This window comes from Trichosporon asahii (genome assembly GCF_000293215.1).
Source record: "Trichosporon asahii var. asahii CBS 2479 unplaced genomic scaffold scaffold00077, whole genome shotgun sequence".
Taxonomy (NCBI): domain Eukaryota; kingdom Fungi; phylum Basidiomycota; class Tremellomycetes; order Trichosporonales; family Trichosporonaceae; genus Trichosporon; species Trichosporon asahii.
Window position 1 is genome coordinate 88752 of NW_014040848.1, and position 23177 is coordinate 111928.

At 61.0% G+C, this 23177-nt stretch overlaps 6 protein-coding genes across 6 annotated transcripts; 3 read left to right on the forward strand and 3 right to left on the reverse strand.

Moving 5' to 3' along the window:
* Nucleotides 1-390: 390 nt before the first annotated feature.
* A1Q1_06600 (transcription factor iiia) lies at nucleotides 391-2241 on the reverse strand (the record flags this gene model as incomplete). The annotated part of the gene is made up of 2 exons (XM_014320750.1): nucleotides 391-1253; nucleotides 1293-2241. The coding sequence occupies 2 exons, from the start codon at nucleotides 2239-2241 to the stop codon at nucleotides 391-393; spliced, it is 1812 nt and encodes a 603-aa protein (XP_014176225.1).
* A 520-nt stretch (nucleotides 2242-2761) lies between these two features.
* A1Q1_06601 (protein kinase) lies at nucleotides 2762-6043 on the forward strand (the record flags this gene model as incomplete). The annotated part of the gene is made up of 2 exons (XM_014320751.1): nucleotides 2762-3054; nucleotides 3382-6043. The coding sequence occupies 2 exons, from the start codon at nucleotides 2762-2764 to the stop codon at nucleotides 6041-6043; spliced, it is 2955 nt and encodes a 984-aa protein (XP_014176226.1).
* A 34-nt stretch (nucleotides 6044-6077) lies between these two features.
* On the forward strand, nucleotides 6078-7115 carry A1Q1_06602 (protein kinase; the record flags this gene model as incomplete). Its single annotated transcript, XM_014320752.1, has 1 exon — nucleotides 6078-7115. The coding sequence occupies one exon, from the start codon at nucleotides 6078-6080 to the stop codon at nucleotides 7113-7115; it is 1038 nt and encodes a 345-aa protein (XP_014176227.1).
* A 612-nt stretch (nucleotides 7116-7727) lies between these two features.
* A1Q1_06603 (uncharacterized protein) lies at nucleotides 7728-9248 on the reverse strand (the record flags this gene model as incomplete). The annotated part of the gene is made up of 4 exons (XM_014320753.1): nucleotides 7728-8795; nucleotides 8857-8923; nucleotides 9000-9105; nucleotides 9158-9248. The coding sequence occupies 4 exons, from the start codon at nucleotides 9246-9248 to the stop codon at nucleotides 7728-7730; spliced, it is 1332 nt and encodes a 443-aa protein (XP_014176228.1).
* A 4218-nt stretch (nucleotides 9249-13466) lies between these two features.
* A1Q1_06604 (retrotransposon nucleocapsid protein) lies at nucleotides 13467-19011 on the reverse strand (the record flags this gene model as incomplete). The annotated part of the gene is made up of 4 exons (XM_014320754.1): nucleotides 13467-13542; nucleotides 13631-13707; nucleotides 13755-17057; nucleotides 17110-19011. 4 exons carry the CDS (start codon nucleotides 19009-19011, stop codon nucleotides 13467-13469), a joined length of 5358 nt encoding a protein of 1785 aa, XP_014176229.1.
* Nucleotides 19012-19081: 70 nt separating this feature from the next.
* A1Q1_06605 (uncharacterized protein) lies at nucleotides 19082-23023 on the forward strand (the record flags this gene model as incomplete). Its single annotated transcript, XM_014320755.1, has 11 exons — nucleotides 19082-19136; nucleotides 19198-19307; nucleotides 19360-19560; nucleotides 19635-20012; nucleotides 20087-20464; nucleotides 20539-20916; nucleotides 20991-21368; nucleotides 21443-21820; nucleotides 21895-22272; nucleotides 22347-22724; nucleotides 22880-23023. The coding sequence occupies 11 exons, from the start codon at nucleotides 19082-19084 to the stop codon at nucleotides 23021-23023; spliced, it is 3156 nt and encodes a 1051-aa protein (XP_014176230.1).
* Nucleotides 23024-23177: the final 154 nt, after the last annotated feature.

A 23177-nucleotide genomic window follows, 5' to 3' on the forward strand; every position in this document is an offset into this window, starting at 1 on the left:
CCCCACCCTGGCCACTTCCACCGGCACCATCCTCCGGCCTCCGAGAACACACTCACTCTCTAGCTCTCTAGCTCTCTTCTGATAAGCGGCCCCGCGTAAGTACCCCGTCACAACCCTCCACGCATTCACCATATCAATGACGTGTTCCTCTCTTTGCTCCGTGCCGCGGTTCTTGCGTTCCTTGTCGCCCTGTTTCGATCACGTACAAGATACACACCGCTGATTAGCTCACACACTCAAAATTCCCTTATCCCTTGGCGCACAGGAAAAAGTCACCCTCGGCTTTTTCATCCTCACTACTTATCATTCTTCATACATCCCTCACAACAACTTTGTACAACAACCACTACAATCTTCTACAGATCTATACACACATAGTATGCAATTTGACTACTCTCCCCGCTGCCCATCTGCGAGCAGGAGCTTGCGCGTCTCCTCATCCCCGATTACAACACCGTGCACAGCCCCCAAGTGCCGGCGCACATCGTACACTCGGAAGAATCGCTCAGAGCATGCTTCTTCCCCTTCCTCCTCCTCCTCCTCCATGTTCTCGTCCCTCTCCATCTCCTTCTCCCCCAGGCCATGAAGTTCAACATGCGTGAGATATGGGCAGACCCAGGGACGGTACTGCTGTCCACCCGGCGCAGTAGCGATGCCGAGCAGCTCGGCCGCAATGTCCCCGTGACTCTCGTCCTCGGTGCACTCGGCCTCGCTCTCGCGATTCGGGTCACACCACCCATCAGCCTGGTGTCGCTTCAGACTCGCTGGACGCCTGTACGTGCGCCCGCACACATCGCATCGGTGCTTGCCCTTCGCATGGGCGGCCTGGGCGTGCTCGTCTCGGGCATACTGCGTCTTGTAAGTCTTGCCGCAACCGGGAGTGCCGCAGGCATAGATCTTGCCCGCCGAGCCGCCCTCGATGCGCGCCAGTTTCTTCGGAGCCTCGGGCGACAGGGGTTGGTCGCCGGCATCGTCGACGTCCGAGCGACGGCGTTTCCGGCGAGACGGCCGCTTCTTCTGCAAGACCGGTGCAATCTCCTCGTCCGATCCCACAGCGGCCAGGTCTTCCTCCCGCTCGGCGTGCACTTTGAGGTGGTCTCGGAGACGGGCAGGAGTCTTGAACGTCCGCCCGTGGCACTCGTCATACGGGCACACGGCAGGATGAGCCTCGCGTGTGTGCGCTTGCAGTTCGGTCCAGGTTGCGAACAGGACTGCCGTCTCGTGGTCGGCGTGGCCGCACATATAGCGCGTAGCTGTAGGTTAGTTATTAGGCGCAAGGTGAAGCAACTCACGATCATGCGTTTTAGTGTGAGTCTTTAGCTGCTGCTTCATGGCGAAACTCTTTCCACAGCCCTCGTGCTTGCACAACCAGGGCTTGGTGCCGGCCGGCATGTGGGCATCAGCGACGTGATCGCGGAGCTGGTTCGCCTTGGCGAACACGGCCTCGCAGTGCTCGCACGCATGCTCCTCGGCCCGGTCGTGGCTCTCCTCATGGCGTTTACAGTGCGACGCCGTCCAGAAATGCTTCCCGCAGCCTTGTCGGGGGCACACGAAGGGCTTCTCTTCCGGCTTCTTGTGTGTGCGCATGTGTGCGACGAGATGGCTGCGGCGGTAGTACGTCTTGCCGCAGCCTTCCTCCTCGCACTTGTGAGAACGCTCGCCGGTGTGCGTCTGCTTGTGTTCGTTCAGGCGACTTTGCTTGAAGTACGCCTTGGTGCAGCCGGGGAAGTCGCACGGGAATCGGCGCTCGACACGGCATCGCGGCTTGCCGTCGATCGTCACCCGCTTCGGAGAAGCGGTGTTGACCGGTCTTGACGCCTGTGCAGGTGGAAGGTTGAGGAAGTCATCGGGGGTCGGAAGCTGGACGGAGATCGGGAGCGGAGTGGCCTCGTTGGAATCGTTCAGGTCGAGGCCGAGAGCAGATCGGCGCCGAGGAAGGGGTGTCCGCGCCTCGATATTGTTTACAGACGGGCTTGTCGTCTCACTTGATCGCGTGATCTCAACGATGGGCTGGAGACCGGGCGACGGAGCCCGAGTGACGGGCATAGACACAGAGGATAGACCATCCTGAGGAAGGGGAGCGCTATGTCGTACCGGGGTCGATCGAGCACGCAGAGGTTGCGGTCGGCGCGCAAGTGGAGGTGTTTCTGGTGGGGTCGGGAGACCAGCCATCCGCGCTGCCGACTGCAGTCGGCACGCACGCATCGGCCGAGTCGACAATGGTGGTTCTATTGTTGTCATGGCGTTCTGCCAGAAGCTGGCGCTTCAGAGTTGGGTATCGAACGTCGAGATATGGTTAGATAACGTTGGAGTGAATGTCTGAAGGAAGGTCCTGCGGCGTGATCGCATCGGAAATGAGCGACCACTTCAGCAACTTTTGTCGGTGTCAAATTTCGCCGTGCCACGTCATTCTTCGATCACCTTGATGCACGAGCCTTCTCTGTACACACTGCAACACAAATAGCATGCATGTACGATCGAGCCTCCAACACTCTTCCTACGACAACTGAGACTGCATCATGCACATTGTTTGCGAGTTGATCTGCTCGGAGAGGAGGGTTTGAGTGGCTGAGGATGCTGATAGGGTCGCAAAAGTCTTATCAACCTGAACGTGGAGGGTTCCCACGTGGCCTGGCTGCACCATCAACTTCTGATCTGCTTCCGCTCAGCCCCGTGCCAGACGTAAACATCGGATGGAGGCGACTGATTTGTCTTTCAAGCCGTCAACAACATCAACTTACCCGTACAGCACAACCACACCATGTCGGCCGTCCCAGCCGCGACGCCGAGTAGGGCGTCTCCGGAACAGCCTGCACCTGTGACCGACTTTACTCTCATCGAGTCGCAGAAAGAGAACATCCGACCATTGGCCACTGGACGATCGGCTGCTACGCTCGGGGTCCTTTTCGACAAGAGCCGAGAGGAGGAGGCGTCGCGCGCCGTCGCGGAGGGAACAGAGCAGTTTATGAAGGACATTGAGGAGGCTGAGAGGCGAGAGCGGGAGGGAGAGGACATGGTTGACGGCGTCCAGGACGTGCTCGACCTGTACAATCGGTGAGCTAGCTCTGACGTATTCTCAGCTGACATCAGCTACGTCTCATTCACTGTCCAGCACTACCCTTCATCACCATCGCATGTTTTGCCGCTACTGGAATCAACGACCCGCCGCTTCATCGATGACGTCCGGTACTCCCAGGACGCCCGATACCTGAAGCTCTGGGTGATGTACGCTCGCCATGTTGAGCGACGGGAGGAAATTTGGGCGTTTCTCGAATCGCGGGACATTGGCACACGGCACGCGGCATTCTATGAGGAATGGGCGATGGCCGCCGAAGGCCTCGGAAGGTAAGCTCCCAGCCCGGCGTTTAAGCTGACCAGCAGGAAGAAGAAGGCAGACGACGTCTACCGGCTCGGTATCGCTCGCAAAGCCGCACCGCTAGAGCGCTTGAAGGGACGGCATCAAGCATTCCTCACTCGCATCATGGCGCCACCGTCAGGAGTCATTCCGGACGACGATCCTCTGCCTCCGCCTCGACCAAGCTCGTCTCGCAGTGTACTCGGCCAGGTCGGAGGTGGCGGTGGCCTTGCCTCCGTCTCCGGTGCAACACCTGTGCAACCCTCTTCGCAGCGCATCTCTCGCGGCACAAACGGGTCAAAGCTCGAGATCTTCTCCGACGCGTCTGGAGCAGCTGCCGACCCTGAAGCCTCTCAGTGGGAGGATTTTGGCACCCGTGACGGCCGCCGAAAGGAGAACCACATGGAGGCGACACCATGGAAAGGCGAGACTCTCCCTCAGAGCGCAGCCCGCCATAGGGTGGCGCCTCGTACTCCGAAGCTAGAGGTTTTCAAGGACACGTCCGACAACGGTGCCGTACGACACGCCGACGACGCTCAGGCCGGTCTCGTTATCCGGGCCAAGGCTCCGTTGTCTGAGGCCGAGCAGCTCCGCGACGACCCCCTCAAGAACTATGACATCAGCAATGTCTCCAAGTCCGTTCCTACTCTGCCCCCTCCTCCACCGTCCGCGCGCAAACCGACGCACAAGAAGAAGCGTGAGCCGGCACACGTCATGGAGCCATGGGTTTGCCCCACTGGTGGCCCGGAGCGCCCGACAGCCAAGGGCAAGATGGAGCGAGTCATGTTCGACTGGGACGCTACGTTTAAGGGTGGCGAAGAGTGGAGCTTCCAGGAGGTGCGCGCCAAGAAGCTCGGTCTCTTCGGAAAGGAGTGGAAGCCTCTGAAAGACTGGGAGAAGGGATGGCACAAGCCTGGTGCAACAACACCTGTGAAGGAGGAACCCAAGAAAGCGGGACCGCCTTCGCCTACGATCAACACCAAGCTCGCCAACGCGGAAGTCATGAACCTCTTCAACCAGACGCTCCACGGCGGCAAGGTCCGTGACCCCGACTTTGACACGGACAGCGATGATGACGACGACGAGGAGGCCGACGACGTCGCCCCTCTACCGACACCTCTGCCGCCGCGCCAACCCGAGCGCCAAATGTTGAGCATGATGACGCCCGGCGGCATGATTCCTCCCACACCGACGCCTGCGCAGGGTGCTAACGCGCGCCGCCAATCGCCGCAGATGAACGTCTTTGCCGACGAAAGCGCCACCCCGGCCCCGTCACGCATGGCCGTGTTCGCCGACGAGAACGCGACCCCCGCACCGCGACCTCAGGTGTTCGCCGACGAGAACGACCCGTCAGCACGCAAAGTTAACGTCTTTGCAGACTCGACACCCAAACCCAAGCCGCTCAGCGGACGCACTCCGCTTGCTCCTAGCGCGAGCAAGCCGCGCGCCTTTGGTCTCCTCGAGGAGCCCGCGACGCCCTCGGCCAACATCTTTGCTGCGACCCCGGCTCCTGTCAAGGTCGCATCGCCGATCCAAGAGGAGGACGAGAATACTGCTCAGGACGAGAACGACGTCCCGAGTCGCAAGGCATCGCCTGTCGCTCAGACCAACGTCTTCGACGAGAACGCTGCACCCCGCCGCAAATCATCCCCTCTCTCGCAGAGCGTGAACGTTTTCAACGAGGTGGCCCCCCCTAGCCGCAAGTCATCCCCCCTCTCGCAGAGCGTCAATGTGTTTGATGAGAATGCTGGGCCGAGCCGCAAGGCGTCACCCCTCTCGCAGAACGTCAACGTACTTGACAAGAATGCCGTCCCCAGCCGCCACGCGTCGCCGCTGGCCCAGAGCAGCGGCCCTGTCTCCGATGACAACGCCGGTCCCAGCCGCCGTGCCTCCCCTCCGGCTCAGAGTGTCGGTCCCGCCTCCGATGAGCACGCTGTGCCCAGCCGCAAGGCTTCTCCCGTCGCCCAACAGAGCGAGAAGGTCTTTGATGAGAACGCCCCGATCCGCCGCAACCCCTTCGATCCCTCTCCTGAACCTGCACCTGTTGAACCCGAGAACCAGGGGCCGTACGAGGAGTACGAGGACTACTACACCGACGAGGAACCGGGGTATGGCCGGCCCATGAAGAACTTTGCGTACAAGAGCATCATGACGCCCGTGACGGAGCGCACGGAGAACACGATCTTCTTAAACCAGACCATGCGCTCAGAGGTGCTTTCCGAGGCCGAGGGGGAGGAAGAGGAGCGTTTGCGGTCACCGCACCTGACTGCCGTGACCGAGGCTGATGAACCGCCATCTCGCTCCGTCCGCCGCGAGTCCGGTCACTCATCGCACGACTCGGTTGGTAACTGCTCCGGTTCGGTCGACACTGGCGCCTTCCAGATTCCCGACGGGTACACGATCCACCCCACCGCAGCCAACACGACGTTAGGCCAGGTGCACGACGAGACGGGCTCGTACGCTGTTGACGAGCCCTCTGCGGCTTCCAGTTCTGAAATCCTCTCGCAAATCCCCAACCCGTGCTGCCCAACCGATGAGGCTGTGGTCGCCACGCTGCTGTCGCGCATGGACCCGCCCTTCGTCCCCGCTGCGGACAACCGCACCTCCAAGTCGAGCCGGTTAGCCAAGCTCCAGGCCGCGGCTAAGGCCCGCAGCCATGTCGCGCACCTCGCTTGCGCCGCAGGATGACGCATACCACCTCTCACTCGGAAAGGAGTACGAGATGCGCGAGAAACTGGGGGAGGGCGGTTTCGGCGCCGTGTTCGCTGCCGTCGACGTTGCGGCCCGCGCGGCGATGCTTGACCGGGACGAGGACGAGAGCGACGACGAGGTTGATGAGACGAGCACGCTCGTTGCCATCAAGGTTGAGGCCCCGGGTTCGCTCTGGGAGGCGGCGATGCTGCAGCGCGTGCACTCGCGTCTTGCCGCCGAGCTTATCCCCAGCATCATCCGTCCCCGCGGACTGCATGCGTACTCTGATGAGTCCTACCTCCTTCTCGACTTCAGTGCGCAGGGCACGCTCCTCGATGTGGTGAACAAGGCCACCGTGTGGGGCATCAGCGCGATCCCCAACGGCCCTTCCGTTCCCGACGAAATCGTCGCGCTCTTCTTCACAGCCGAGCTCCTCCGCCTCGTGGAGGGCCTGCACTCGCAGTCCATGATCCACGGCGACCTCAAGATCGACAACTGCATGGTGCGTCTGGACGCCATCCCTGCCTCCGATGGCGGCGCAAGCAGCTGGTCCACGCAATACTCTCGTGACGGAAGGGGAGGGTGGAAGCACAAGGGCGTGCGCCTCATCGACTTCGGCCGTGCGCAGGACCTCACACTCTATGACGCAGGCAAGGAGCAGCGCTTCACGGCCGATTGGAAGACGGACGAGCGCGACTGTCCCGCCATGCGCCAGGGCAGGGCCTGGTCCTACGACACGGACTACTTTGGCCTCGCGGGCGTGTGCTACTGTCTCCTCTTTGGCAAGTTTATCGCGACCGAGACGGACGAGCGGGGCCGCGTGCGCGTCGACCAGGCGTTCAAGCGGTACTGGCAGGTGCAGCTCTGGACGCGGGTGTTCGACACTCTCCTGAACCCCTACGATGGCGCTGGGGCAGAGGGAGAGGGAGAGCGCGGCCCCATCCTTGGCAAGCTGAGGGAACTCCGAGAGGCGCTCGAGGAGTGGCTCGAGGCCAACTGTCAGAAGAACGGGAAGAGTCTGAAGCAGCTGCTCAAGCGTATCGAGCTGAGGGCTATGGAGCGTCGGTAGAGGAGAAGGAAGAATAGATAGAGTGCCAATGCTTAGTGTCGATTTGTAACCAATGTATCCATGCAACCTTGCCTGTCTTCTCCAGGCGCGAACCCCTACTGACATCGATTGACTACAACACAGCGCCGCCCCCACCCTCCGACTCAACGCTCAAAAGATAGAGAGTATGCATAAATGACCCAAAAGCACAAATCTGGAAAGACCAAAGAGACTATCGATACAACTGAACCTCTTACCCGTGTGTCCCGTACATCCCTCGCCACGACCGAGGCGCTCGAGTTCGACCAGAACAAACTGAGCCGTTGCGCTCGGACGCTTTCGCATCCTCGCGCGGCTACAGCTGCTGCTCCATCTCCTCGTACAGCTTCTCCGCAATCTCGAGCGCCCGCTGCCGTCTACTTCGCCCGTCGGCTGGCGTTCTCGGTCCCTCGGCGCTAGTCCGTGATTGCCGGCTGGCGCCGTATCCCGATGCCCATTCTTGCGCCGCTGACGAACGATACGACGCAAACGCCGGAGACCCGTGGCCCTGGTTCGGGCTTCTGGCCCCGGAACCCTCGATGGACTCGGCCGGCGCCGAGACGCGAGACGCCCGCCTCCCGCGCGCCATGTATGCTAATGTTGTGACAAGGTTGGGCGTTGAAGCGCCGCTGTGCTCACTGATCCTGTCGAGCTCCTTTGCGCGTTCGGCGGGGCGGCACGTTCGGCCGCCTCACGCTCCTCCTGTTCCCGCCGTTCGCGCTCCTCCTCGGCGGCGGCAGCCAGGGCCTCGGGGGCCACGACGTCGGTGAGGTCGGCGAACTCGGCGGGAAGGAAGGCGGCGTCGACGCCTGCGAACTCCATCTCGCCTGGCGATTCTGTGGGCGGAGACGACTTGGGGAGCGATGGCGGGGCGGGTTGAGAAGGTGTGATTGGGGGTATCTCGACGTCGCGGCTGCCGCGGCGCCAGAAGGTGACGACGGAGGAACGGCGGGACTGCCGACGGGCGGCACGAGCGGCGTCTCGGACCGCCTTGGCTTCGGCGCGGCGCTGCTCCTCGATGACGTGAGGCGGCTCAGACGCGAAGAGGGCCTGCAGCATGTCCATGCTACCGCCAGACTCTTGCCGCTGTAAACTGTTTTGAGGGGCTGCGACGCCATCGCCCCCGAAGCTATCGAGGACGGTCGCGACAGGCGCATTGTCGAGTGTGTTGACGGGACCCGGGGCGGCGCACTCAGATCCCCAAGGTTCCTTCGCCTCTGGCGTGTGGCTCTCGTGCTTGGTCGGAAACTTCGCCTGCCACGCAGCGTACACGCCCTTCGAGAGACACGGGTCGACGAACAGCGCGAGACAACAGAAGACCATTCCTCGTCCGCCGTAGAACCAGTAGTACACGCAGTACAGCGCGTAGCCTGGCGTGGTCGTCACGCCGTTAACGGTGATGAAGAGGTCGCCAGCAGCAATCAACGTGTTGACGACGATCATCGCCAGCGGGTACAGCGACACGCGTAAAGCGATACGGATGAACCGGTCTTCCAGATGTCCAAACGCCCGCTCGTGGTCTGAACGCCGACGCTTGCTGATCAACCGCACTAACGAGAAATGGTGCCGAGTCGTCTTGGTCTCCTCTTCCGAATGCGGGTCTGAAAGGCTCAGGTGGTTGATACTGTCACCGCCGAACATCGCTCGAGAAGTCGCGCGTCCCTGCAGGAAAAGCTTGGTGAGAGTCTGGGGTCAGCTAAGGAAGAAGTCCATGCAAGCTTACCGCTCCGACACAAACTGTCGCCACAACACACGACAGCAGCTGCCACAGGTAAATGTCCAAGACCAGCCTGTCGACGCGCTCCTGCGAGTTCTTAGCCGTCATCCAACTGAAAGTCAGCTTGGTTCCGACGGCGGAGAGCTTACCAGACATCAATCAGCGGGTCCCAACCAAAGTGGCCAAGTGCCGCGGGGATGATGGGAATGAAGAAACCGATCGCCGTCGACAAGCCGATGTACCATCGCTCGAGCTCTGTGGATCTTGTCAGCTGAGGCTTTGGGGCGAGTGACACAATCGCACGCACTGAGGATGATCGGGTTGATCTGAAACACGACAGTGAGCATGAGGTTGATCGCGATACATGTCCAGATGAAGTTGACGCTGATGTCAGCCATTTCGATGCTGTTACTGCACACTCACGTTCCAAGCGTCGCGATCATGAAGTACACTCCCACCGAACAGCCGGGCAAGCTCACTCCTCCTGCAAGCACGACCTGGGCGTCAGCTGTTGTTGCTTCCTGCCGATTGTGCATGCCGCAGCCGCCAATGGCGCTGCTTCGCCCTACGCCCCGGCATCGGGACTCGTGGCCTGGGCCCCCGAGTGCGACACGCCGACCCCCGCGCCATCGATCGCAGGATTCCTGAACCGCAATCAAGCCTGAGATCGCGAGCTATGGGCGTGTGCTTCGCCAGCGAGCGAACCGGCGGGCGGTGGCATGTGAAAAAAGTTGCAAGGCCAGCACTCACGCAAATGTACGACACGTCGTAGACCGTCTCCCAGACCATGCTGTAGAGTAACAGCCGGAACGAGAGGCGCTGCAGGTAGCCACGCGCCTGGGGCACGCTCCACACCCAGAGCGACACCAGGAGGACCACGAGGACGAACCCGATCGAGATCCCGGCCGCAATGGCCGAGATGTGAACATTGAGCTGCATGTTAGTCTTACTGGGCGGGGTTTCGATGTGTGTGACAAGAACTCGAACAGCAAGCAACAGCCGATCAGGGCTAGATGAATGTGGGCGTGTGTGAAGTTCTCCAACATGACTGCGGGTCAAAGGCGCGGACGGACAGGTCCTTGAAAGGGATGGCGAGCTGAAGCGGTGATCGCGCGCGGACTCACCTCGATGCGGTCATCTGTGAGGTTGAACATGGCCCGGAGGCCAGCTCGTTGTGAGCAGAGACGGGGGCGGCGAGCAGAGTATGTTGCGGGTGGAGGTGAGTGGTGCTAGGTTTGTGTGTGTGTGTCGAGTGGCGATCGATGAGAGGGAAGGAATAGCCGAGATGAGGGGACGTTGCAGAGTTTAAATGTCGAGGAAGGAGGGGCACGGGTGGTGGATGGGGGGAGTCTGGGTGGGGCGGGCGGTCGCAAAGGAGGGTCGGTCGGTATCGATGGGACTCTGTGTCGCCTGATGGTCGAGGAGGAGATGAGGAACAAGAGTTGGAGGAAGGCAAAGAAAAAAGAGGAGTAGAGACTTCAAAGCCAAGAGATTGCGTCGAGGTGTATGGGAGGGTGTTGTGAGTGAAGGGAATGGCAGCCGCGGCAGAGACACACACCACTGCGTACAAGCAGAGAGAGACCCAAGACAAGGAGGCGTCCTTCCGCCCGGATTCAGAATTCAGCCTCCCTTGTATCTTTAACACAGTCCTAATCCACTGGCGACCATCCCCCCAATTCACTCATTAGCCTCGTTCCTTAGCCCTGCCCCTTGCGGACGTGCAGTGCTGTCTGCTTTCCGCTGCCGCTGCATGTATGTATGCTCCGCAATCCCAATCTCTCATGCTCCACAACAACAGTCGTGGGATCGTGGAGCAGAGCGCCATCCGCCGCCCTCCACTCGAGATCTCACCGGACCCGTGACATCCACCCATCGACCGACTGCTGGTCTTGCTCTGCGCAAAGGCTTGGCGCGCGCCTCCTCCGTCTCCATTCAGCCGTAACCATGCGGCAGCTGATCAACTACCGACTACTCTGTATGCAGTCGACAGATGACCGACCCACTCCATTCTCCGATCTCCCTCAATTAGCACTAGCTGAAGATTTTGATGCGAATGAAGCTGGCACCGAGCTGGAATCAGGTATTCATTTGCTGCTTGCTTGCCTCCGATGTCTTCAATGCGCACCGAGCACAGGGAGAGTGAAGGACTGATAATGACTGGCCCCTTGAGAGCGAGCCCTGCGATCGAGCAGACACAGGGACCAGAGGGTAACGAGGGTAAGGACGAGTCCGACAACCCCGAAAACAGGGTGCAGTCGAGGGTCCCGTGCCCTGTATTCCCATCGCGTGGTCTGACGTAACCACTCTGTCCCAAATTTCGGCCCTTTTCTAATCAACACTATATTCCTGCAATCGGCCAGCATTTCGATCGAGCAGTGGCATGAAGTGCGACGACGAGCATCTAAACTCTACTGCTGCCTATCGGGCTGCGTACACCTACTCAAAACCTGTGTATCTCATGAATGCCGAATGAGGCTCAATGTGCACAGAATGAAAAGGTTCTGTTTCTAGAAGTCCAAGAAGTCCGCTGCCCCGGTCACCTCGGAGACTGAACGGAGCAGCGGCGATCCTCGACGGAGGTTGCCGACAGGGACTGGCGCATGTCAGACTGACTCGCTATCCTCCGATTTACGGCCTGCTTACGATACCTCGGCGGACCGTGCCCGCCTGTCGTGTGACGGCGGTCAGAGCACGTCGCATCGGCCTCCCCGTGAATGACAATGCCGGTTGTGCGTAGCGAGGGCACTTTCGGGTTGCGGCGATTCTCGTGCTAAAGTGAGAGTTTCGCAATCATCGAAACTCTGACCTCGCCAGGGAGCCTGCAGCTGGAAGGAGAGAGATCGCTGCCCAACTATCACACTCCGCTTCGTGGATGGAGGGCAGTACGTAGCTCTCATTGAATGGCTGCACGAGCACATGCGCATCATGGAGATTCTTGATTTTGGAGCTCTTGATTTCGGAGCCCAGTCCGCGATCGCTTCAGCTCCGGCACGAGGCGCCCCGCTCGCGAGTAGCCGCGAGACGCCACGCCGATTAACCCTTGCCACACACATCCGCAGCGTTATCACGTAGTATCAGCATTACCTATGCCTTATCAGTTCGATTGACAAGATTGTCTCATCAGTAGCAAGCCTCGATTGACTGGGGAACTCGCATGGCGGCATGTACGGGTGATAGCATGGCACAGGTATCTGCGTCTCTCGTTGTGTCAGCCGAAAGTAGATGCACGAGCGCAGCCCCACCTGTCCTCGAGCGAGCGCTCAGAGCGCAGAAGTACAGAAATAGCACATCGCGGACTGACTCATCGCACAGCTCGCCCAGCGCGCGTGCTCGTGCGGAGCATTCTGAGGCCCTCGGAGGCTAGAGGCTCCTGCAATGAACAGCAGCCCAAGGCCTGGCCGCCGCTTGAGAATATTCGGCACGTCTCCCGTGTTGCTCTGGCATCCAGATGCGTGACAGACCTCTCCCACGTCCCCTTCGGCGCCCAACCCGCTGTAAAGCAGCAATGCTGCCGTTGCCCAGAGGCATTGGCCAAAGGGACCGCGTGCCCGCCTCCTAATCCTGTGCTTGGGCGCAAGCGTACAGGGGAAAGCGGGGGTTAACCGTCTACCGCTTGCGTTTATCTCATCTCCCTCCGTCTCCACGCTCCACTCTTCGCATACCGGACAGCACGGTGAAGCTCACAGTGGCCTGCCCGCCAATCGTGGCAAGACACACCCGCAAGTTCCGACGCTACGCCACCCGACAGGTAATCAGTCGGTCCACTGTATTTTTGTACGAAGTGACGGGCTCCGGAGGAGATGTGATTCCTACCAAGCAGTCCAAGTCCCTACCGAGCCCTCAAATTCCTCTACCATCCTGGTTGCCCAAAGCGAGTGGATCGTCGAAGGCGGACCCGAGGCAAGTGGTGCTAGGTTGGATCGTCCTAACACGTGAGGGTGCAGGCAAGCGATACAGGTGGTGGCAGTAGATAAGATAAGATGGGGCGTGCTCAGACAAGGCAGCAAGCGTCAAGACATCAGCTTGAGGTGAGCTGGGCCAGGGCTGCCTGTGGTGGACTAGCGATGGGCTACCCACCCCAGTCAGCTACAGTCGATCATCACTCCAGGTCAACATTTTCAAGCCATCACTGCCTCAGTGCTGTAACCACGTAGGTGATGCTGTTAACAGGATATCTTCTCCATATATCAATTGAGCTTTGCACAGTTGCAAAGGAGGTGTAGCTGTGCTCTGGCTCTGGCAGCAAGCATCATGCACCATACCGGCAGCTGACCAACTCCATCTGTATCCACCCATGCAAACGGCTACATCTGCACCCATGCCTATGTGAACACCAGTGTGCGTGCCAATGCTAGCGCTACTGTCAACGTCTACATCCACATTCCACAACTCCACCAGGCACACATTCCTCAACCAGTGTTGCCGCTATCGTTATCACTATCATACACGTTGCCATGCACGCTAGCGGACACATACACCTGTGCTATGGCGACCAGGTCGTGCTATGGTGACCAGGTGGTCTTATGGCGACCAGGTCATCTTATGGTAAGCAAGTGGTGTTATGGAGACCTGGTCGTCGTATGGCGACCTAGTCGTGCTATGGCGACCAGGTCGTGCTATGGCGACCAGGTCATGCTATGGCGACCAGGTCGTGCTATGGCGACCAGGTCGTGATATGGCGACCAGGTCATGCTATAGCGACCAGGTCATGCTATGACGTGTTGGTCTTGTTATGGTGAGCAAGTCGTCTTATTCCCACTGAGAGTCCTGGTAAACCTACCCAGCTGAAACAAATGGATTCATGGTCAGAGAATGGCTCAAATAGAACCAGTGTGTTGCATGCAAGCCCAGCTGCAACTGAGGGATGGAATCAGCCCAGTGGGAATCACCACTGAAATTCCCACTGAGATTCCCAGGGTCAAGGGCACGACTTGGGTCGAGGGGACGACCTGGGTCGAGGGGACGACCTGGGTCGAGGGGACGACCTGGGTCGAGGGGACGACCTGGGTCGAGGGGACGACCTGGGTCGAGGGGACGACCTGTGTTGAGGGCACAACCTGGGTCGAGGGGACGACCTGGGTCGAGGGGACGACCTGGGTCGAGGGGACGACCTGGGTCGAGGGGACGACCTGGGTCGAGGGGACGACCTGGGTCGAGGGGACGACCTGGGTCGAGGGGACGACCTGGGTCGAGGGGACGACCTGGGTCGAGGGGACGACCTGGGTCGAGGGGACGACCTGGGTCGAGGGGACGACCTGGGTCGAGGGGACGACCTGGGTCGAGGGGACGACCTGGGTCGAGGGGACGACCTGGGTCGAGGGGACGACCTGGGTCGAGGGGACGACCTGGGTCGAGGGGACGACCTGGGTCGAGGGGACGACCTGGGTCGAGGGGACGACCTGGGTCGAGGGGACGACCTGGGTCGAGGGGACGACCTGGGTCGAGGGGACGACCTGGGTCGAGGGGACGACCTGGGTCGAGGGGACGACCTGGGTCGAGGGGACGACCTGGGTCGAGGGGACGACCTGGGTCGAGGGGACGACCTGGGTCGAGGGGACGACCTGGGTCGAGGGGACGACCTGGGTCGAGGGGACGACCTGGGTCGAGGGGACGACCTGGGTCGAGGGGACGACCTGGGTCGAGGGGACGACCTGGGTCGAGGGGACGACCTGGGTCGAGGGGACGACCTGGGTCGAGGGGACGACCTGGGTCGAGGGGACGACCTGGGTCGAGGGGACGACCTGGGTCGAGGGGACGACCTGGGTCGAGGGGACGACCTGGGTCGAGGGGACGACCTGGGTCGAGGGGACGACCTGGGTCGAGGGGACGACCTGGGTCGAGGGGACGACCTGGGTCGAGGGGACGACCTGGGTCGAGGGGACGACCTGGGTCGAGGGGACGACCTGGGTCGAGGGGACGACCTGGGTCGAGGGGACGACCTGGGTCGAGGGGACGACCTGGGTCGAGGGGACGACCTGGGTCGAGGGGACGACCTGGGTCGAGGGGACGACCTGGGTCGAGGGGACGACCTGGGTCGAGGGGACGACCTGGGTCGAGGGGACGACCTGGGTCGAGGGGACGACCTGGGTCGAGGGGACGACCTGGGTCGAGGGGACGACCTGGGTCGAGGGGACGACCTGGGTCGAGGGGACGACCTGGGTCGAGGGGACGACCTGGGTCGAGGGGACGACCTGGGTCGAGGGGACGACCTGGGTCGAGGGGACGACCTGGGTCGAGGGGACGACCTGGGTCGAGGGGACGACCTGGGTCGAGGGGACGACCTGGGTCGAGGGGACGACCTGGGTCGAGGGGACGACCTGGGTCGAGGGGACGACCTGGGTCGAGGGGACGACCTGGGTCGAGGGGACGACCTGGGTCGAGGGGACGACCTGGGTCGAGGGGACGACCTGGGTCGAGGGGACGACCTGGGTCGAGGGGACGACCTGGGTCGAGGGGACGACCTGGGTCGAGGGGACGACCTGGGTCGAGGGGACGACCTGGGTCGAGGGGACGACCTGGGTCGAGGGGACGACCTGGGTCGAGGGGACGACCTGGGTCGAGGGGACGACCTGGGTCGAGGGGACGACCTGGGTCGAGGGGACGACCTGGGTCGAGGGGACGACCTGGGTCGAGGGGACGACCTGGGTCGAGGGGACGACCTGGGTCGAGGGGACGACCTGGGTCGAGGGGACGACCTGGGTCGAGGGGACGACCTGGGTCGAGGGGACGACCTGGGTCGAGGGGACGACCTGGGTCGAGGGGACGACCTGGGTCGAGGGGACGACCTGGGTCGAGGGGACGACCTGGGTCGAGGGGACGACCTGGGTCGAGGGGACGACCTGGGTCGAGGGGACGACCTGGGTCGAGGGGACGACCTGGGTCGAGGGGACGACCTGGGTCGAGGGGACGACCTGGGTCGAGGGGACGACCTGGGTCGAGGGGACGACCTGGGTCGAGGGGACGACCTGGGTCGAGGGGACGACCTGGGTCGAGGGGACGACCTGGGTCGAGGGGACGACCTGGGTCGAGGGGACGACCTGGGTCGAGGGGACGACCTGGGTCGAGGGGACGACCTGGGTCGAGGGGACGACCTGGGTCGAGGGGACGACCTGGGTCGAGGGGACGACCTGGGTCGAGGGGACGACCTGGGTCGAGGGGACGACCTGGGTCGAGGGGACGACCTGGGTCGAGGGGACGACCTGGGTCGAGGGGACGACCTGGGTCGAGGGGACGACCTGGGTCGAGGGGACGACCTGGGTCGAGGGGACGACCTGGGTCGAGGGGACGACCTGGGTCGAGGGGACGACCTGGGTCGAGGGGACGACCTGGGTCGAGGGGACGACCTGGGTCGAGGGGACGACCTGGGTCGAGGGGACGACCTGGGTCGAGGGGACGACCTGGGTCGAGGGGACGACCTGGGTCGAGGGGACGACCTGGGTCGAGGGGACGACCTGGGTCGAGGGGACGACCTGGGTCGAGGGGACGACCTGGGTCGAGGGGACGACCTGGGTCGAGGGGACGACCTGGGTCGAGGGGACGACCTGGGTCGAGGGGACGACCTGGGTCGAGGGGACGACCTGGGTCGAGGGGACGACCTGGGTCGAGGGGACGACCTGGGTCGAGGGGACGACCTGGGTCGAGGGGACGACCTGGGTCGAGGGGACGACCTGGGTCGAGGGGACGACCTGGGTCGAGGGGACGACCTGGGTCGAGGGGACGACCTGGGTCGAGGGGACGACCTGGGTCGAGGGGACGACCTGGGTCGAGGGGACGACCTGGGTCGAGGGGACGACCTGGGTCGAGGGGACGACCTGGGTCGAGGGGACGACCTGGGTCGAGGGGACGACCTGGGTCGAGGGGACGACCTGGGTCGAGGGGACGACCTGGGTCGAGGGGACGACCTGGGTCGAGGGGACGACCTGGGTCGAGGGGACGACCTGGGTCGAGGGGACGACCTGGGTCGAGGGGACGACCTGGGTCGAGGGGACGACCTGGGTCGAGGGGACGACCTGGGTCGAGGGGACGACCTGGGTCGAGGGGACGACCTGGGTCGAGGGGACGACCTGGGTCGAGGGGACGACCTGGGTCGAGGGGACGACCTGGGTCGAGGGGACGACCTGGGTCGAGGGGACGACCTGGGTCGAGGGGACGACCTGGGTCGAGGGGACGACCTGGGTCGAGGGGACGACCTGGGTCGAGGGGACGACCTGGGTCGAGCGAAGGTTTCGTCCCATGGGACCTCGTGCGGGCTGCTAGTACACGCCTGAAGTTGTGTTGTTTGTCCTCCTCTGTCGGTTCATAGTCGGGGCGCCTAGACAGGGCATCGGGCTTGGTTGATTTCTTGCCCGACCTGTATTCGATCTTGTAATTGACTTCCGACAGGATTTCGTTCCAACGTGCTTGTCTTCTTGACAGCATCCGCTTCGTTTGGAAGTACGTGAGAGGTTGATGATCGGTAATGATTCGCACCGGTTCTTCCGTCCCCTCCACGTACCTTCGCCAGGCTTTTAGGGCACTGACGATCGCCAATAGCTCTTTATCATGTATTTCGTAGTTCATCTCGGCGGGATTTAGCTTCCTCGAGAAGAACGCAATAGGCTTCAGCTTGCCATCGAATAGTTGAGACAGGATGGCCCCGATAGCAAAGTCGGAGGCGTCCGTTTCGATGGTTATGGGTGCCCTCGGGTCGAAGTGGTGGATGATGTCTCCCTCCGCGAAAGCGTCCTTTATAGCGATGAAGGCGGCTTCCGCCCGGTCGCTCCATTCGTACTTCCTCGTTGTCTTCGTGAGGTCCGTGAGAGGACCCACCAGCTTCGAGTAGTTTTTAATGAAGTGACGATAGAAGTTGGCAAAGCCCAGGAATCCTCGTATTTCCTTGATATTTCGTGGCCTCGGCCATTCTATCACACTCTTAACCTTGGCGGGGTCCATCCGTATACCTTTGTTTGACACGAGGTAGCCTAGAAACTCGATTTCTTCAGCGTAGAAGTCGCATTTTTCGGCTTTGGCGTAGAGTTTGTTCTCCTTTAGCCTCGCCAGGACTTGTTTGACATGTTTCTCGTGCTCTTCCTTGGTATCACTAAAGATGAGAATGTCGTCGAGGTAGGCGATCACAAACTTGTCGAGCATATCGTGAAAGACGTGATTGATGAGGTGTTGAAAGGTGGAGGGAGCGTTGGTAAGGCCAAAAGGCATCACCAAGTACTCGAAGAGGCCGTATTTTGTCCTGAAGGCCGTTTTCCACTCGTCTCCCTCTGCTATGCGCACTTGATAGTACGCGTTCCTCAAATCGATGGTCGTGTAGTACTTCGCCGTACTGAGTCGATCCAACATCTCCAATATCAGAGGCAGGGGATTGCGGTTCTTAATCGTGACCTTGTTGAGGCCTCGATAGTCAACGCACAACCGAAGCGACCCATCCTTCTTTTTTACGAACAGGATCGGGGCCGCCGCAGGGGATTGCGACGGTCGTATGAACCCCTTCGCGAGGTTCTCGTCTATATTCTCCTTGAGCGCATCGAGTTCTAACTTGGATAGTCCGTAAATCGTTCCGAACGGTGGCATCTCGCCTTCGTAGAGCGGGATCTGGTGGTCGAAGGGCCTTCGTTCCGGTAGTCGATTCGCGGCCTCCTCGTCGAATACCTCGAGGAATTCATGAAACTCCCGCGGTATGTGTTGAGCGCCTTTGTTGTGTGTCGTAGACAGTCCCCGATTGTCCACGACATTCGGATTCTTCGGACTTCTCGCCTTGAACGCCTTCAAGACGTAACTGTCTCTCGGTCGTTGAGGGTCTACCGGTTCCCTGGTCAGGACTCCCATGTTACCGGTCCCCTCCGTTCGTAATATCCTTCGGAACTTCTTCGCCGAGATGAGGCGAACGCTCAGGTCGCCTCGTGGCGGAATGTTTATTGTTTTCTTATTCCAGTCGAACTCCACTTGGTGTTGGGCCATCCAGAGGTTCCCTAACACCATATCCTCAGATAGTCCTTGCACCAGCTCGAAACGGATCGTCCCTTGCCAGCCTTGTATTTTGACAGGGAGGTCCACGAAGTGGTTAACCTCTGAGATGGTCCCGTCGAATTGTTCGATTTTCATAGCTTTCTGATATTTACGGGCCTGGACGTTGTTTTCTCGGATTATCGATAGCGGCATATGGTTCATTGTCGATCCTGTGTCTATTAGACACTTTATTTTTGGGTTTTTCGGTAGTTGAGTAGAAACGGTCGCGTATATGGCGGAGTCATCGTCCACTGGGGTATCTTCCGGAGCTCGTGTATCGGTTTCGGGTTCGTTTTGCCCGTGATGTCCTCCCAGTGACGGGGCTTGGTAGGGCTGAGAGGTTTCTAGTTTCCCTCTGCCTCAGCCCAGGTCGTCCCCTTGACCCAGGTCGTGCCCTCGACCCAGGTTGTGCCCTCAACCCTGGTCGTGCCCTCAACCCCGGTCGTGCCCTCGACCCAGTTCGTGTTTCCACCCGGAGGTCATGTCCTTGCCCATGACCCAGATCCTAAGATCTGGTCAGGTCGTGCCCGCGACCCAGGTCGTGCCCGCAACCCAGCTCGTGCCCGCAACCCAGGTCGTGCCCGCAATCCAGGTCGTACCCGCGACCCAGGTCGTGCCCTTGACCCAGCAATTCTGGCGCACGATCCTGATATCAAGCTGATTGTGATGCAGACAGCAGCTAGTTTGGTTTCTGGGTGTGCAACTGGGGTTGTGAGTGACTCAATCTGGTGCCGAAACTGGTGCCGAATATTCTGGTGCCGAAACTGGTGCCGACAGTGACCCAGGTCGTGCCCTCGGCCCAGGTCGTCCCCTCAGCCCAGGTCGTCCCCTTGACCCAGGTCGTGCCCTCGACCCAGGTTGTGCCCTCAACCCTGGTCGTGCCCTCAACCCCGGTCGTGCCCTCGACCCAGTTCGTGTTTCCACCCGGAGGTCATGTCCTTGCCCATGACCCAGATCCTAAGATCTGGTCAGGTCGTGCCCGCGACCCAGGTCGTGCCCGCAACCCAGCTCGTGCCCGCAACCCAGGTCGTGCCCGCAATCCAGGTCGTACCCGCGACCCAGGTCGTGCCCTTGACCCAGCAATTCTGGCGCACGATCCTGATATCAAGCTGATTGTGATGCAGACAGCAGCTAGTTTGGTTTCTGGGTGTGCAACTGGGGTTGTGAGTGACTCAATCTGGTGCCGAAACTGGTGCCGAATATTCTGGTGCCGAAACTGGTGCCGACAGTGACCCAGGTCGTGCCCTCGGCCCAGGTCGTCCCCTCAGCCCAGGTCGTCCCCTTGACCCAGGTCGTGCCCTCGACCCAGGTTGTGCCCTCAACCCTGGTCGTGCCCTCAACCCCGGTCGTGCCCTCGACCCAGTTCGTGTTTCCACCCGGAGGTCATGTCCTTGCCCATGACCCAGATCCTAAGATCTGGTCAGGTCGTGCCCGCGACCCAGGTCGTGCCCGCAACCCAGCTCGTGCCCGCAACCCAGGTCGTGCCCGCAATCCAGGTCGTACCCGCGACCCAGGTCGTGCCCTTGACCCAGCAATTCTGGCGCACGATCCTGATATCAAGCTGATTGTGATGCAGACAGCAGCTAGTTTGGTTTCTGGGTGTGCAACTGGGGTTGTGAGTGACTCAATCTGGTGCCGAAACTGGTGCCGAATATTCTGGTGCCGAAACTGGTGCCGACAGTGACCCAGGTCGTGCCCTCGGCCCAGGTCGTCCCCTCAGCCCAGGTCGTCCCCTTGACCCAGGTCGTGCCCTCGACCCAGGTTGTGCCCTCAACCCTGGTCGTGCCCTCAACCCCGGTCGTGCCCTCGACCCAGTTCGTGTTTCCACCCGGAGGTCATGTCCTTGCCCATGACCCAGATCCTAAGATCTGGTCAGGTCGTGCCCGCGACCCAGGTCGTGCCCGCAACCCAGCTCGTGCCCGCAACCCAGGTCGTGCCCGCAATCCAGGTCGTACCCGCGACCCAGGTCGTGCCCTTGACCCAGCAATTCTGGCGCACGATCCTGATATCAAGCTGATTGTGATGCAGACAGCAGCTAGTTTGGTTTCTGGGTGTGCAACTGGGGTTGTGAGTGACTCAATCTGGTGCCGAAACTGGTGCCGAATATTCTGGTGCCGAAACTGGTGCCGACAGTGACCCAGGTCGTGCCCTCGGCCCAGGTCGTCCCCTCAGCCCAGGTCGTCCCCTTGACCCAGGTCGTGCCCTCGACCCAGGTTGTGCCCTCAACCCTGGTCGTGCCCTCAACCCCGGTCGTGCCCTCGACCCAGTTCGTGTTTCCACCCGGAGGTCATGTCCTTGCCCATGACCCAGATCCTAAGATCTGGTCAGGTCGTGCCCGCGACCCAGGTCGTGCCCGCAACCCAGCTCGTGCCCGCAACCCAGGTCGTGCCCGCAATCCAGGTCGTACCCGCGACCCAGGTCGTGCCCTTGACCCAGCAATTCTGGCGCACGATCCTGATATCAAGCTGATTGTGATGCAGACAGCAGCTAGTTTGGTTTCTGGGTGTGCAACTGGGGTTGTGAGTGACTCAATCTGGTGCCGAAACTGGTGCCGAATATTCTGGTGCCGAAACTGGTGCCGACAGTGACCCAGGTCGTGCCCTCGGCCCAGGTCGTCCCCTCAGCCCAGGTCGTCCCCTTGACCCAGGTCGTGCCCTCGACCCAGGTTGTGCCCTCAACCCTGGTCGTGCCCTCAACCCCGGTCGTGCCCTCGACCCAGTTCGTGTTTCCACCCGGAGGTCATGTCCTTGCCCATGACCCAGATCCTAAGATCTGGTCAGGTCGTGCCCGCGACCCAGGTCGTGCCCGCAACCCAGCTCGTGCCCGCAACCCAGGTCGTGCCCGCAATCCAGGTCGTACCCGCGACCCAGGTCGTGCCCTTGACCCAGCAATTCTGGCGCACGATCCTGATATCAAGCTGATTGTGATGCAGACAGCAGCTAGTTTGGTTTCTGGGTGTGCAACTGGGGTTGTGAGTGACTCAATCTGGTGCCGAAACTGGTGCCGAATATTCTGGTGCCGAAACTGGTGCCGACAGTGACCCAGGTCGTGCCCTCGGCCCAGGTCGTCCCCTCAGCCCAGGTCGTCCCCTTGACCCAGGTCGTGCCCTCGACCCAGGTTGTGCCCTCAACCCTGGTCGTGCCCTCAACCCCGGTCGTGCCCTCGACCCAGTTCGTGTTTCCACCCGGAGGTCATGTCCTTGCCCATGACCCAGATCCTAAGATCTGGTCAGGTCGTGCCCGCGACCCAGGTCGTGCCCGCAACCCAGCTCGTGCCCGCAACCCAGGTCGTGCCCGCAATCCAGGTCGTACCCGCGACCCAGGTCGTGCCCTTGACCCAGCAATTCTGGCGCACGATCCTGATATCAAGCTGATTGTGATGCAGACAGCAGCTAGTTTGGTTTCTGGGTGTGCAACTGGGGTTGTGAGTGACTCAATCTGGTGCCGAAACTGGTGCCGAATATTCTGGTGCCGAAACTGGTGCCGACAGTGACCCAGGTCGTGCCCTCGGCCCAGGTCGTCCCCTCAGCCCAGGTCGTCCCCTTGACCCAGGTCGTGCCCTCGACCCAGGTTGTGCCCTCAACCCTGGTCGTGCCCTCAACCCCGGTCGTGCCCTCGACCCAGTTCGTGTTTCCACCCGGAGGTCATGTCCTTGCCCATGACCCAGATCCTAAGATCTGGTCAGGTCGTGCCCGCGACCCAGGTCGTGCCCGCAACCCAGCTCGTGCCCGCAACCCAGGTCGTGCCCGCAATCCAGGTCGTACCCGCGACCCAGGTCGTGCCCTTGACCCAGCAATTCTGGCGCACGATCCTGATATCAAGCTGATTGTGATGCAGACAGCAGCTAGTTTGGTTTCTGGGTGTGCAACTGGTGATGTAAGTGACTTGATCTGGTTCCGAAACTGGTGCCGAAAATTCTGGTGCCGACACTGGTGCCGACAAATGTTCTTATCGGTGGCGAAACCTGTTCCAACTGCTTCCTGCATGCAATTCTGGGGCATGATCCTGATGTCACTCTGATTCTCATACAGAGAGCAGCTGCTTTGGTCTCTGGATGTGCAACTGGGGATGTGAAGGACTCGATCTGGCGAAGGCATGTTACCACCAAGATTCCTGTCAAGATTGCCACAGAGATTGCCTCCGAGACTGTCATTGACATTGCATCGACCATATGACCAGTCCCCGTTCAGCACCTCAACTACCAACTTCATAGGGCGAAGATGATCACCAAAAACCCAGATGGAGCAAAAGACGTTCATGACAACTGCTTGGACAGAGGTCCGCTACTGAGTATTATAGACTACAACCGCCACTCCTCTCCATCGCTTC